At 46.3% G+C, this 14,807-nt stretch overlaps 1 protein-coding gene across 4 annotated transcripts in view; it reads right to left on the bottom strand.

Moving 5' to 3' along the window:
• pcgf6 (polycomb group ring finger 6) overlaps positions 1–14,807 on the bottom strand; it is a 104,461-nt gene that overhangs the window by 26,953 nt on the left and 62,701 nt on the right. For 2 of the 4 annotated variants that reach the window (XM_078222982.1, XM_078222983.1), the window contains exon 9: positions 5,350–5,436. In XM_078222982.1, the coding sequence (XP_078079108.1) occupies positions 5,350–5,436 (87 nt within the window). Of the gene's footprint in view, positions 1–4,288; positions 4,403–5,349; positions 5,437–14,807 lie in introns of all 4 variants that reach the window. The other 2 variants (XM_078222981.1, XR_013498960.1) reach the window with 2 other exon arrangements.

The raw sequence follows: 14,807 nt of genomic DNA, 5'->3' as shown, positions 1-14,807 counted from the left end.
CGAATGGCAGATGGAGTTTAATTTAGACAAATGCGAGGTGATGCATTTTGGTAGATTGAACAAGGGCAGGACTTACTCAGTTAATGGTAGGGCGTTGGGAAGAGTTACAGAACAAAGAGATCTAGGGGTACATGTTCATAGCTCCTTGAAAGTGGAGTCACAGGTGGACAGAGTGGTGAAGAAGGCATTCGACATGCTTGGTTTCATCGGTCAGAACATTGAATACAGGAGTTGGGATGTCTTGTTTAAGTTGTACAAGACATTGGTAAGGCCACACTTGGAATACTGTGTGCAATTCTGGTCACCCTATTATAGAAAGGATATTATTAAACTAGAAAGAGTGCAGAAAAGATTTACTAGGATGCTACCAGGACTTGATGGATTGAGTTATAAGGAGAGGCTGAATAGACTGGGACTTTTTTCTCTGGAGTGTAGGAGGCTGAGGGGTGACCTTATAGAGGTCTATAAAATAATGAGGGGCATAGACAAGGTAGATAGTCAATATCTTTTCCTAAAGGTAGGGGAGTCTAAAACTAGAGGGCATAGGTTTAAGGTGAGAGGGGAGAGATACAAAAGTGTCCAGAGGGGCAATTTTTTCACACAGAGGGTGGTGAGTATCTGGAACAAGCTGCCAGAGGTAGTAGTAGAGGCGGGTACAATTTTATCTTTCAAAAAGCATTTAGATAGTTACATGGGTATGATGGGTATAGAGGGATATGGGCCAACTGCGGGCAATTGGGATTAGTTTAGGGGTTTTAAAAAAAAAGGGCAGCATGGACAAGTTGGGCCAAAGGGCCTGTTTCCATGCTGTAAACCTCTATGACCCAATCTTCAGCTGCTTCATCAATGACTTTCCTTCCATCATAAGGTTAGAAGTGGGGATGTTTGCTGAAGATTGCACAATGTTCAGCACCATTCACAACTCCTCAGATACTGAAGCAGTCCGTGTCCAAATGCAGCAAGAACTGGACAATGTCCACACTTGGCCTGACAAGTGGCAAGTAACAGTTGTGCCACATAAGTGCCAGGAAATGGCCATCTCCAACAAGAGACGGTATAACCACCACCCCTTGACATTCAATGGCATTTTACTGCTGAATCCCCACTATCAACATCCTGGGGGTTTCCGTTGACCAGAAACTGAACCAGACTAGCCTAAATGATTCCAGAGTTCTTCATTCCATTTCTCGGTTTTGGCACCCATTTCATGTATCAATCATTCTATCATTGGGAAGAAACATACCCTGGTTTCCAACGCTAACCACTGTGTCCCCATGCCGGTGGCACAGTGGTTAGCACTGCTGCCTCACAGCGCCAGGTACCTGGGTTCAATTCTGTCCTTGGGTCGCTGTCTGTGTGGAGTTTGCACACATTCACTCCGTGTCTGCATGGGTTTCCTCCCACAGTCCAAAGATGTGTGGATTAGGTTGACTGGTCATGATAAATTGCCCCTTCGTGTTAGGGGGACTAGGAGGGTAAATATGTGGGGTTACAGGGATAGGACCTGGGTGGGATTGTTGTCGTTGCAGACTCGATGGGCCAAATGGCCTCCTTCTGCACTGTAGATTCTACGATTTCAGACCCAAGTTTACGTTTCTTGCCCTACTCAATGGTGGATCTTGTTCTGGGGAATGCAGTGATCAAATGGATTAAGTGTCTGGAGGGAACAATGATTGCAATATAAGGTTCAGGTTAGCATTTTTTAAAAAGGGAACAATCCAGAGTAAAAATATTTAACTGGAGGACAGCCAACTTTAGTAGGATCAGAACGGCTGTGCTAATAGGTCTGGAAAATTAGAATCTGGAATACACTACCTGGAAATATCATGGAAGCAGATCCAATAATGGCTTTCAAAAGGGAATTGGATAAGAACCCGAAGAGAAAATAACTTGCAGGGCTACAGGGAAAGAGTTACGGAGTGGGATTAGATGGGAGGCTGTTACAGGGAGCCAGGATGTGGATGTGGCTGTTACAGGGAGCCAGGATGTGGATGTGGCTGTTACAGGGAGCCAGGATGTGGATGTGGCTGTTACAGGGAGCCAGGATGTGGATGTGGCTGTTACAGGGAGCCAGGATGTGGATGTGGCTGTTACAGGGAGCCAGCACAGACACTCTTTCTGTGCTGTGCCCATTCTACCATTCCTGTGCAATCTGAACAGTACTGGACTGAAAGTGCAGTCAGACACAACCTTCACTTCCAGCGCTTTGTGACAAATAGCCCCCATATCTGGGGATTTATTATGAAACCACTCAAATCTAACGATTCCATCTCAAAGAACAAAGAAAATTACAGCACAGTAACAGGCCCTTCGGCCCTCCAAGAACTTCTTTTCAGAGTTCCAGCCTCCCATCTAATCCCACTCCGTAACTCTTTCCCTGTAGCCCTGCAAGTTATTTTCTCTTCAGGTTCTTATCCAATTCCCTTTTGAAAGCCATTATGTTTTGGGCCCATCTGTTTTGGGGCCACTGCTGTTTGTAATATTTATTAATGATCTGGATGAGGGTATAGTTGGGTGGATTAGCAAATTTGCTGATGACACCAAAGTCGGTGGTGTGGTAGACAGTGAGGAAGGGTGTCGTAGTTTGCAGGAAGACTTAGACAGGTTGCAAAGTTGGGCCGAGAGGTGGCGGATGGAGTTTAATGCGGAGAAGTGTGAGGTAATTCACTTTGGTAGGAATAACAGATGTGTTGAGTATAGGGCTAACGGGAGGACTTTGAATAGTGTGGAGGAGCAGAGGGATCTAGGTGTATGTGTGCATAGATCCCTGAAAGTTGGGAATCAAGTAGATAAGGTTGTTAAGAAGGCATATGGTGTCTTGGCGTTTATTGGTAGGGGGATTGAATTTAGGAGTCGTAGCGTTATGTTGCAACTGTACACAACTCTGGTGCGGCCGCACTTGGAGTACTGTGTGCAGTTCTGGTCCCCACATTACAGGAAGGATGTGGAGGCTTTGGAGAGGGTGCAGAGGAGGTTTACCAGGATGTTGCCTGGTATGGAGGGGAGATCCTATGAGGAGAGGCTGAGGGATTTGGGATTGTTTTCGCTGGAAAGGCGGCGGCTAAGAGGGGATCTTATTGAAACATATAAGATGATTAGAGGTTTAGATAGGGTGGATAGTGATAGCCTTTTTCCTCTGATGGAGAAATCCAGCACGAGGGGGCATGGCTTTAAATTGAGGGGGGGTAGTTATAGAACCGATGTCAGGGGTAGGTTCTTTACCCAGAGGGTGGTGAGGGATTGGAATGCCCTGCCAGCATCAGTAGTAAATGCGCCTAGTTTGGGGGCGTTTAAGAGATCCGTAGATAGGTTCATGGACGAAAAGAAATTGGTTTAGGTTGGAGGGTCACAGTTTTTTTTTTTAACTGGTCGGTGCAACATCGTGGGCCGAAGGGCCTGTTCTGCGCTGTAATGTTCTATGTTCTATGTTCTATTATTGGATCTGCTTCCATGATATTGTCAGGTAGTGTATTCCAGATTCTAATTTTCCAGGGCACTAAGGGGCAATTTATCATGACCAGTCAACCTAATCCACACATCTTTGGACTGTGGCAGCACCAACCATGCTGCCCGACTTAACTAAAACCCCCTACGCTTCCGGGGACCATATCCCTCTATTCCCATCCTATTCATGTATTTGTCAAGGAGCCCCTTAAAAGTCACTACTGTATCCGCTTCCACTACCTCCCCCAGCAACGGGTTCCAGACACCACCACTCTCTGTGTAAAAAAATCTGCCTCGTACATCTCTTTTAAACCTTGCCCCTCGCACCTTAAACCCATGCCCCCTAGTAATTGACTCTTCCACCCTGGGAAAAAACTTCTGACTATCCACTCTGTCCATGTCGCTCATAATCTTGTAGACTTCTATCAGGTCTCCCCTCAACCTCTGTCGCTCCAGGTGAGAACAAACCAAGTTTCTCCAACCTCTCCTCATAGCTGATGCCCTCCATACCAGGCAACATCCTGGTAAATCTTTTCTGTACCCTCTCCAAAGCCTCCACATCCTTCTGGAAGTGTGACGACCAGAATTGAACACTATATTCCAAGTGCGGCCTAACTAAGGTTCTATAAAGCTGCAACATGACTTGCCAATTTTTAAACTCAATACCCCGGCCAATGAAGGCAAGCATGCCGTATGCCTTCTTGACTACCTTCTCCACCTGCATTGCCACTTTCAGTGACCTGTGTACCTGTACGCCCAGATCCCTTTGCCTATCAATACTCCTAAGGGTTCTGCCATTTACTGTATATTTCCTATCTGTATTAGACCTTCCAAAATGCATTACCTCACATTTGTCCGGATTAAACTCCATCTGCCATCTCTCCGCCCAAGTCTCCAACTGATCTATATCCCGCTGTATCCTCTGATGGTCCTCATCGCTATCCGCAAATCCACCAACCTTTGTGTCGTCCGCAAATTTACTAATCAATCCAGTTACATCTCATTTATAGAAAAGTCAAAGTCAGAATTATATTTTAGTTGTGTTGATTATACTATGAGGAAGTAATCACACAGAATATTAATAGTTGTATTCAGTGTAAAATTCATGCACATTTGCACCTCACATTCTCAGAATACCCAGCCTTACATTTCTCACTCCTGCGCTGCGCTGCCCACTCCCTATTCATTCAGGTGATTCTCCTAAAAGTGCTGAATTGGTGAGAAAACTGGTCTAGATCACGACAGTATTTTCCAGTGGGAGTTCAGACTCAAATCGCCCACACTCTGTTCAATGCAGAGGTCCCAATCGTGAATTGGGGGGTCCTATTCATGCCAGATTCTGACACTTCTGGAACTCTGCGCATGCGCAGTGACTCCAATCTGTCAGTCTCCCCATTTGCTAGCCAGCTCAATTGCTGGCCAGCTGAGGACCCCCGCAGTGCTGCCCCTCCAGCTACCCCCCTGTGGCTCGATCACGGCCCCCATGACAATTCCCGGGCCAGCCTCGGGCCCCCCCCCCCCCCCCCCCGTCCCCGCACGCCCCGATGTCCAGGCCCCCGACACCCAGCAGTGGCAATCCCCTCACCTCGGCAGACACCCCCTCCCACCCCCCCGGGAGGCAAGCCCCCCCCCGATCATTGGCCTCCCTCCAGCCTCGACCAATCCCCATGCAGAGTGGCAGCAAGACCCACCCACACTGATCACCCCCCTAGGCCCCGCCCACAACAGGTCCCGCCCCTTGGCACTGCCCAATGCCTGATGGGCAGTGCCAAGGTGCCCCCTGGGCATGGACACTTTGCCCCTTGGGCAGTGCCAGGGGCAATCTGAGTGATTCCTATGTACTTGGTGATATTTTTTCCATTCTTTCCCATTGCTATTGGGTGAAGCAAGAATCTCAGCACTAACCCGTATGCTGCTGTGGGTGACGCTGCTTCGAATGTGCCTCAAGGTCTGGTGATGTTCTAAAATCTTGTCTCCACAGATGATGTCTACCTGTCAATTAGACAAAATATAAGCATTGATTAAACACTTACAAACAGAACATAACCCTGATGTGGAGATGCCGGCGTTGGACTGGGGTGGGCATGGTAAGAAGTCTCACAATACCAGGTTCAAGTCCAACAGGTTTATTTAGAATCACGAGCTTCCTGAGCGCTGCTTCTTCATCACCTGATGATGGAACAGTGCTCCGAAAGCTCGTGATACCAAATAAACCTGTTGGACTTTAACCTTGTGTTGTGAGACTTCTTACTGTAACCCTGGAAAGAGTGCCTTCCTCCCCTATCCAGACTGACTTTCCGCACTGTATTTAGAACCAGACATCTCCCTCTCAAAAACCATCAGTTCTTCACTAGCTCATCTACAAAACTGCAGAAACACCAATCCTCTCACTATCTAAACAGTCAAGAGTTGAGCCCACACGGTGACCAGACTCAATGTTAACGACTGTTAGAACTCAGATTAAATCTGATATTTTTCTCTGTACACATTACATGTCAATTCCTATTTTACACGTCCCTGAATATTCACTTTGGATAATAATCCTGCGTGGTATTCCACTGGGAAACCTGGAATCTTTAATTCCAGCTCCGAGTTCTGCTGGTCCTGACAGTCAGAGGACATTAAAGCAATAACTTCATTCCTGCAACTTCAAACTGCATGTTCAGTCATTTCTTCTGAGGCAGTCTCTCAGAATTGAGGGTGACCTGCTCCCACTCTGGTTCGATGGGGTCTGAGATGGTTTCAAAGACTAATGTGCAGGCAGGGCAGCTGGTACTGGAAGGGTCAGGTGGATAAAGTGTTGGGAGATTTGTGCACTCTCTCTGACTTTCAATGTCTTTGGTGCTTTCCTGAATGAACCTTCTCCATTTTGGTTGACCACAGGTCAGGAACTCCTATGAGTTGGTGGGGATACTTCAAGGACATCCCGAAACTGTTTCCAGTGTCGTCCTGGGAGTCTTATAGAAACATAAAAAATAGGAGCAGGAGCAGGCTATTCGGCCCTTCGAGCCTGCTCCACCATTCAGTACGATCATGGCTGATCATCTATCCCAACTCACTCATTCTCCCCATATCCCTCGACACCTTTAGAGTACAGAAATCTTTCTATTTCCTTCTTAAGAACATAAGAAATAGGAGCAGGAGTAGGCCATCTAGCCCCTCGAGCCTGCCCCGCCATTCAACAAGATCATGGCTGATCTGAAGCGAATCAGTTCCACTTACCCGCCTGCTCCCCATAACCCCTTAATTCCCTTATCGATCAGAAATCTATCTACCCGTGATTTAAACATATTCAACGAGGTAGCCTGCACCACTTCAATGGGCAGAGAATTCCAGAGATTCACTACCCTCTGGGAGAAGAAGTTCCCCCTCAACTCTGTTCTGAACCGGCCCCCCCTTATTTTGAGGCTGTGCCCTCTGGTTCTGGTTTCCTTTCTAAGTGGAAAGAATCTCTCTACCTCTACCCTATCCAGCCCCTTCATTATCTTATATGTCTCTATAAGATCACCCCTCAGCCTTCTATACTCCAACGAGTACAGACCCAATCTGTTCAATCTCTCCTCATATGCTACACCCCTCATCTCTGGTATCAACCTGGTGAACCTTCTCTGCACTCCCTCCAAGGCCAATATATCCTTTCGCAAATAAGGGGACCAAAACTGCACACAGTACTCCAGTTGCAACCAAAACTGCACACAGTACTCCAGTTGCGGCCTCACCAGTGCCTTGTACAGTTGCAGCAAGACCTCCCTGCTTTTATATTCTATCCCTCTCGCAATAAAGGCCAACATTCCATTTGCCTTCTTGATCACCTGCTGCACCTGCAGACTGAGTTTTTGCGATTCGTGCACAAGGACCCCCAGGTCCCTCTGCACAGTAGCACGATGTAATTTTTCTCCATTTAAATAATATTCTAATTTACTCTTATTTCTTCCAAAGTGGATAACCTCACATTTGCCAACGTTATATTTCATCTGCCAGATCCTCGCCCACTCGCTCAGCCTATCCAAATCTCTCTGCAGACTTTCCGTGTCCTCCGCGCAATTCGCTTTCCCACTCATCTTCGTGTCATCAGCAAACTTTGATACCCTACACTCGGTCCCCTTCTCCAGATCATCTATGTAAATGGTAAACAGTTGAGGTCCCAGCACCGATCCCTGCGGCACGCCACTGGTCACCAACTGCCAACCAGAAAAGCACCCATTTATTCCAACTCTCTGCTTCCTGTTAGATAGCCAATCCCCAATCCACGGCAACACCTTACCCCCAACTCAGTGTACCCTAATCTTCTGCAGCAACCTTTTGTGAGGCACCTTATTGAATGCCTTCTGGAAATCGAAAAACACCACATCCACCGGTTCCCCTCTGTCAACCGCACTAGTCACATCTTCATAAAAATCCAGTAAATTCGTCAAACATGACTTTCCCTTCATGAATCCATGGTTTGATCCTGCTTGATTGGACCATTCTTATCCAGGTGCTCTGCTATTTCCTTTTTAATGATGGACTCCAGCATCTTCCCAACTACGGATGTTAAGAAAACCGGCCTGTAGTTACCCACCTTTTGTCTACTTCCTTTTTTAAACAGCGGAGTAAAAGTAGCTGTTTTCCAATCAGCTGGCACTACCCCAGAGTCCAGCGAATTTTGATAAATAACTACTAACACATCTGCTATTACCTCAGCCATTTCTTTCAGTACCCTGGGATGCATTCCATCCGGGCCCGGGGACTTGTCCACCTTCAGTCCCATTAGTCTACCAAGCACCACCTCCTTAGTAACAGTAATTGTATTAAGGACCTCACCTCCCACCAACTCTCGATCTCTAATATTCGGTAAACTATTTGTGTCTTCCACCATGAAGACCGACACAAAGAACTTATTTAAAGTCTCAGCCATTTCCTCGTTTTCCACTATTAAATCCCCCCTCTCGTCCTCCAAGGGTCCAACATTCACTCTATTCATTTTTATATATTTGTAAAAACTTAACATAGAACATAGAACAGTACAGCACAGAACAGGCCCTTCGGCCCACGATGTTGTGCCGAGCTTTATCTGAAACCAAGATCAAGCTATCCCACTCCCTATCATCCTGGTGTGCTCCATGTGCCTATCCAATAACCGCTTAAATGTTTCTAAAGTGTCTGACTCCACTATCACTGCAGGCAGTCCATTCCACACCCCAACCACTCTCTGCGTAAGGAACCTACCTCTGATATCCGTCCTGTATCTCCCACCACGAACCCTATAGTTATGCCCCCTTGTAATAGCTCCATCCACCCGAGGAAATAGTCTTTGAACGTTCACTCTATCTATCCCCTTCATCATTTTATACACCTCTATTAAGTCTCCCCTCAGCCTCCTCCGCTCCAGAGAGAACAGCCCTAGCTCCCTCAACCTTTCCTCATATGACCTACCCTCCAAACCAGGCAGCATCCTGGTAAATCTCCTCTGCACTCCTTCCAGCGCTTCCACATCCTTCCTATAGTGAGGTGACCAGAACTGCACACAATATTCCAAATGTGGTCTCACCAAGGTCCTGTACAGTTGCAGCATAACCCCACGGCTCTTAAACTCCAACCCCCTGTTAATAAAAGCTAACACACTATAGGCCTTCTTCACAGCTCTATTCACTTGACTGGCAACCTTTAGAGATCTGTGGATATGGACCCCAAGATCTCTCTGTTCCTCCACAGTCTTCAGAACCCTACCTTTGACCCTGTAATCCACATTTAAATTTGTCCTACCAAAATGAATCACCTCACATTTATCAGGGTTAAACTCCATTTGCCATTTTTCAGCCCAGCTTTGCATCCTATCTATGTCTCTTTGCAGCCTACAACAGCCCTCCACCTCATCCACTACTCCACCAATCTTGGTGTCATCAGCAAATTTACTGATCCACCCTTCAGCCCCCTCCTCTAAGTCATTAATAAAAATCACAAAGAGCAGAGGACCAAGCACCGATCCCTGCGGCACACCGCTAGCAACCTGCCTCCAATCCGAAAATTTTCCATCGACCACCACCCTCTGTCTTCGGTCAGACAGCCAGTTACCTATCCAATCGGCCAACTTTCCCTCTATCCCACACCTCCTCACTTTCATCATAAGCCGACCATGGGGGACCTTATCAAACGCCTTACTAAAATCCATGTATATGACATCAACTGCCCTACCTTCATCAACACACTTAGTTACCTCCTCAAAAAATTCTATCAAATTTGTGAGGCACGACTTGCCCTTCACGAATCCGTGCTGACTATCTCAGATTAATCCGCATCTTTCTAAATGGTCGTAAATCCCATCCCTAAGGACCCTTTCCATCAATTTACCAACCACCGAAGTAAGACTAACCGGTCTATAATTACCAGGGTCATTTCTATTCCCTTTCTTAAACAGAGGAACAACATTCGCCATTCTCCAGTCCTCTGGCACCATCCCCGTGGACAGCGAGGACCCAAAGATCAACGCCAAAGGCTCTGCAATCTCATCCCTTGCTTCCCAAAGAATCCTAGGATACATTTCATCAGGCCCAGGGGACTTATCGACCTTCAGTTTATTCAAAACTGCCAAGACATCCTCCCTCCGAACATCTATTTCCTCCAGCCTATTAGCCTGTAACACCTTCTCTTCCTCAAAAACATGGCCCCTTTTACTATCATTTTTTATATTTTGAGCTAGTTTAGTTTCATAATCTATCTTTCCTTTCTTAATCGCTTTCTTAGTCGTTCTTTGTTGTTTTTTAAAGCTTTCCCAATCCACTAATTCTCCACTATTTTTGGCCACTCTGTACGCATCTGTTTTTATTTTAATACTCTCCTTTATTTCCTTTGTTATCCTTCTTAAATATATTCAGTAACTTGGCCTCCACAGCTTTCTGTGGTAGAGAATTTCACTGGTTCAATATGCTGTTGAGTCAAGAAGTTTCTCCTAATCTCAGTTCTAAATGGCCTCCCCCATATACTGAGACTGTGACCCCTTGTTCAAGACCCCCTCAGCCGGAGGAAACAACATCTCTGCATCCAGTCCGTCCAGCATTGGAAATTCAGAGACTCAATTAATCAGGGGATCTAAGAACAGTCAGTCTGTGACGGAACTATGTCTGTCATTTTGATTGCACCTGAGTCTTTGTGAACGATGCAGTCATGCAATGGACAGTGTCCCGGTCCCATTGGCCAAAGAAAGGCCATTCATAATGTGGAAAAACAGATCAAGTATCAACTTGTAAATCCTGTAAACATCTGCCTGTCACAGCAAGTACATGAGGGGCAGATTGCTGGTGAGCTCTGTGTTGAAAATAAATTGGAGCTTCTACCATCACTATCAATATCTCCAGGCTACACCATGCATTTATCCTCACCCTTGGAGGGCCAGCTGACTGCACAAGGGGTGTGAAATCAGATTGGTAGAAACAGCTCGAGTTTGATCCCAGTTTGATGGGGTGTATTCGCCAGCCAGCCCCTTTCCAGACCAGTGGTGTAGATTGTGGCGGGTCGCACCTGCATTCAGGCAGAGAACTGAAGAAGGTGAAGCTGTGTGGACAGCACTCACTATTGCAATGCACATTAATTCCTCATTTTGTACAACAAAATCCTGCTCTGAACATCAGCAAATGATTTTCAAAGGCAGTTCCCTTCCCTCCCCTCTTGTTGTGTAGCTGCAGCTCCTCAGGCAGTACCAGCTCACTGCACCTTCCCCAACTGGATGTTCTTCCTCACTGAATTTGTTGGCAGATCATTGGGCTACGATAGGATTGTCCCCAGCCTGAACACATCAACACTCCCTCACTTTCCTGCAAGTCTGGCTGGCAACTGGGAGACTTGGTTAATCTCCTCACCAACAGTTCATTACACCAATTTAGCACTTTCACCACAGTTGAGATCCTCACTGCTGAGGATTGAAACTGCGACAGGTCATCGCTTTTCAGCTAAGCTGCAGCTGAGAGCAGATTCTGTTCACGGCCACACAGCACCACATTAAACATCATTCCAATCAATCCCGGTCTTTCATCATCAGAAATGGCAATCACCTCATTTGCAAAAATAATTAGTTCAAATACTGAGTTTAGAAAGAACCAACTATATACAGACCGTCCTCAGGACAGCTCAGGACACAACGCCAATCAATTATCTTTTAAGTTCAGTTATGCAAGCAAATAAAGCAGCTGATTTGCACAAAGCCAAAGACAGCACCACTGACAGTACAGCACTCTGACGGGACTGCACAGGAACGTCAAGGCTAGCTTATGGTTCGAGTTGTTGTGAATGAAACTGAAAACTGGAATTGTCAACTCTTTGCTTTTCTAGTGGGAGGGAAGGTCATTAATGAGGCAGCTGAAGGTGGCCATGCTGAGGGTGTTTCACTGAAGACCTGGCCTCAGACAAGCACAACCATCTTCCCTTGTACCAGGTATAACTCCAACTAGTGGAGAGCTTGCCTTTCAACTCCAAGATTTTTTAGGAGGTTTTGGTGCCAAATTTGATCTAATGCTGCCTTGATATCAAGGCCAATTATTCCACCTCTGGCAGTAACTTCAGAATGAATTAAAATTGTGATGGGATCTAAAGGCATGAGTGGTTCGAGTGGAAACCAAACAAATTATCAGTGGGGAGGCAATGGCCAGATAATATTATCACTCGACTACTAATCCAGAAACTCAGCTAATGTTCTGGGGACCCGGGTTCGAATCCCGCCACGGCAGATGGTGGAATTTGAATTCAATAAAAATATCTGGAATTATGAATCAACTATGAAACTATTGTCGATTGTCAGAAAAATCCATCTGATTCACTCATGTTCTTTAGGGAAGGAAATCTGCTGTCCTTACTCGGTCTGGCCTACATGTGACTCCAGAGTCACACTGAAGTGGTTGACTCTTAACTGCTCTTTGAACAAGGGCAACTAGGGACGGGCCATAAATGCTGGCCAGCCAGCGACGCCCATGTTCCACAAATGAATAAAAAGATCACCAGTTATTGCTGGTCGACTCCTTCCATCGCTTTACTGATGACTAAGGGAAGGTTCAATGGATGGTAAATTTGGCTTGGTTCATTTTGGGAACAATGTTCCAAGTTGGTGCATAGATACGAGTGTCAGCAGCACTGGTGAGAGTTTAATGAGGAAGTAGATAGGGAACTTTATGTCCACTAGCTGTTAAATTCAGGGACTGTTTGTTCAGTACCTGGCTAATACTGTGATATTTTAGAACTCATTCTGTTGTGTTGTTAGTTTGCAGCTTTTCATTTTTAAAACGATAATTCTTTTTATCCTCACCAGACTGGTAGCTGCCTGGGTCTCTTGGGCCTTTAAGTAACCTTCAGATGTGTGATTTGTGCAAATAATTGCAAAGCAGCACAAGCCTGCAGATGAGGCAGCACTTAATCACCGAGGAAGATCGAAAGCTAATTACAAAACCTGGGAGTGTTTACTACAGGAGCTGCAAATGGCACCTGGAGATTAGGCAAAGAGTCAGTGAATAAATGCAGCTGCTGCAACAGATGAAACAGGGAGAGGGAAGCTCCCGACCTCAATTGCACAGACTGGAGTCGATAAATAACGCAGAGGAAGATAGAGGGAAACAGAAGGAGCAATAAACATCAAGACGGCAGGAAAAAAAATGAGAAAAAGAGAAAGGAGAGAATGGGAGACAGAATGAGAAAGAAAAAGAAAAAGAACTGACAGAATGAAACAAGAGAAAGAAAACAAGAAAGAAATAAAATAGGGTAAAGAGAGAAAAGAAGAGAAGGAAGGAGTGAAGTGAAATGAAAGGAAGAAAAGGGAGGAAAATGGAGAAAGCCAAAAGAGCGAAAGAAAGAAGGTATGAAATAAACCAAAAGAAAGGAAATTTGAGAATAGAGGAAGAGAAACAGAGAAAGTAAACCTCTTCAAGCCCCTCCAAGAACAAATCCAAAGATCTACATTTCCAAAATCAACTGGAAAAATACTAACAAGTAAATTCTTCCTGGAGAGTTTCACATCCTTTATTTATAAACAGTTGTGTGTGAGATAGCAGTTCCTAGACCCTGAATAAATTCATGTCCTGGGCAACCCTCTCCTTCTCCTGCCATCTCCCCAAGGGATCCATCTGTCTCATGTTTAATTATATAAAACTAATCAGATTGGAGTAGCTCCGTTTTCTACATGATTGGTTTCCAGACCTGCACCTAAATCAATACTTTTAGACGTTCATAAGAGACACAGCACTGGGGTCGACACACAGAGACAGCACTGGGGTCGACACACAGAGACAGCACTGGGGTCGACACACAGAGACAGCACTGGGGTCGACACACAGAGACAGCACTGGGGTCGACACAGTAACAGCACTGGGGTAGACACAGTAACAGCACTGGGGTAGACACAGTAACAGCACTGGGGTAGACACAGTAACAGCACTGGGGTAGACACAGTAACAGCACTGGGGTAGACACAGTACCCGTCCCCTCACTGTAACACACAGAGACAGCACTGGGGTAGACACAGTAACAGCACTGGGGTAGACACAGTAACAGCACTGGGGTAGACACAGTAACAGCACTGGGGTGGACACAGTACCCGTCCCCTCACTGTAACACACAGAGACAGCACTGGGGTAGACACAGTAACAGCACTGGGGTAGACACAGTAACAGCACTGGGGTAGACACAGTAACAGCACTGGGGTAGACACAGTAACTGCACTGGGGTAGACACAGTAACTGCACTGGGGTAGACACACAGAGACAGCACTGGGGTAGACACAGTAACAGCACAGGGGTAGACACAGTACCCGTCCCCTCACTGTAACACACAGAGACAGCACTGGGGTAGACACAGTAACAGCACTGGGGTAGACACAGTAACAGCACTGGGGTAGACACAGTAACAGCACTGGGGTAGACACAGTAACAGCACTGGGGTGGACACAGTAACAGCACTGGGGTAGACACAGTAATTATCCCCCTCACTGTAACACACAGAGACAGCACTGGGGTGGACACAGTACCCGTCCCCTCACTGTAACACACAGAGACAGCACTGGGGTAGACACAGTAACAGCACTAGGGTAGACACAGTAACAGCACTGGGGTAGACACAGTAACAGCACTGGGGTAGACACAGTACCCGTCCCCTCACTGTAACACACAGAGACAGCACTGGGGTAGACACAGTAACAGCACTGGGGTAGACACAGTAACAGCACTGGGGTAGACACAGTAACAGCACTGGGGTAGACACAGTACCCGTCCCCTCACTGTAACACACAGAGACAGCACTGGGGTCGACACAGTAACAGCACTGGGGTAGACACAGTAATAGCACTGGGGTAGACACAGTAATTATCCCCCTCACTGTAACACACAGAGACAGCACTGGGGTAGACACAG

The sequence above is a fragment of the Mustelus asterias genome, chromosome 11 (genome assembly GCF_964213995.1).
Source record: "Mustelus asterias chromosome 11, sMusAst1.hap1.1, whole genome shotgun sequence".
Lineage (NCBI taxonomy): Eukaryota > Metazoa > Chordata > Chondrichthyes > Carcharhiniformes > Triakidae > Mustelus > Mustelus asterias.
This window is presented reverse-complemented; position numbering and strand designations above follow the sequence as displayed.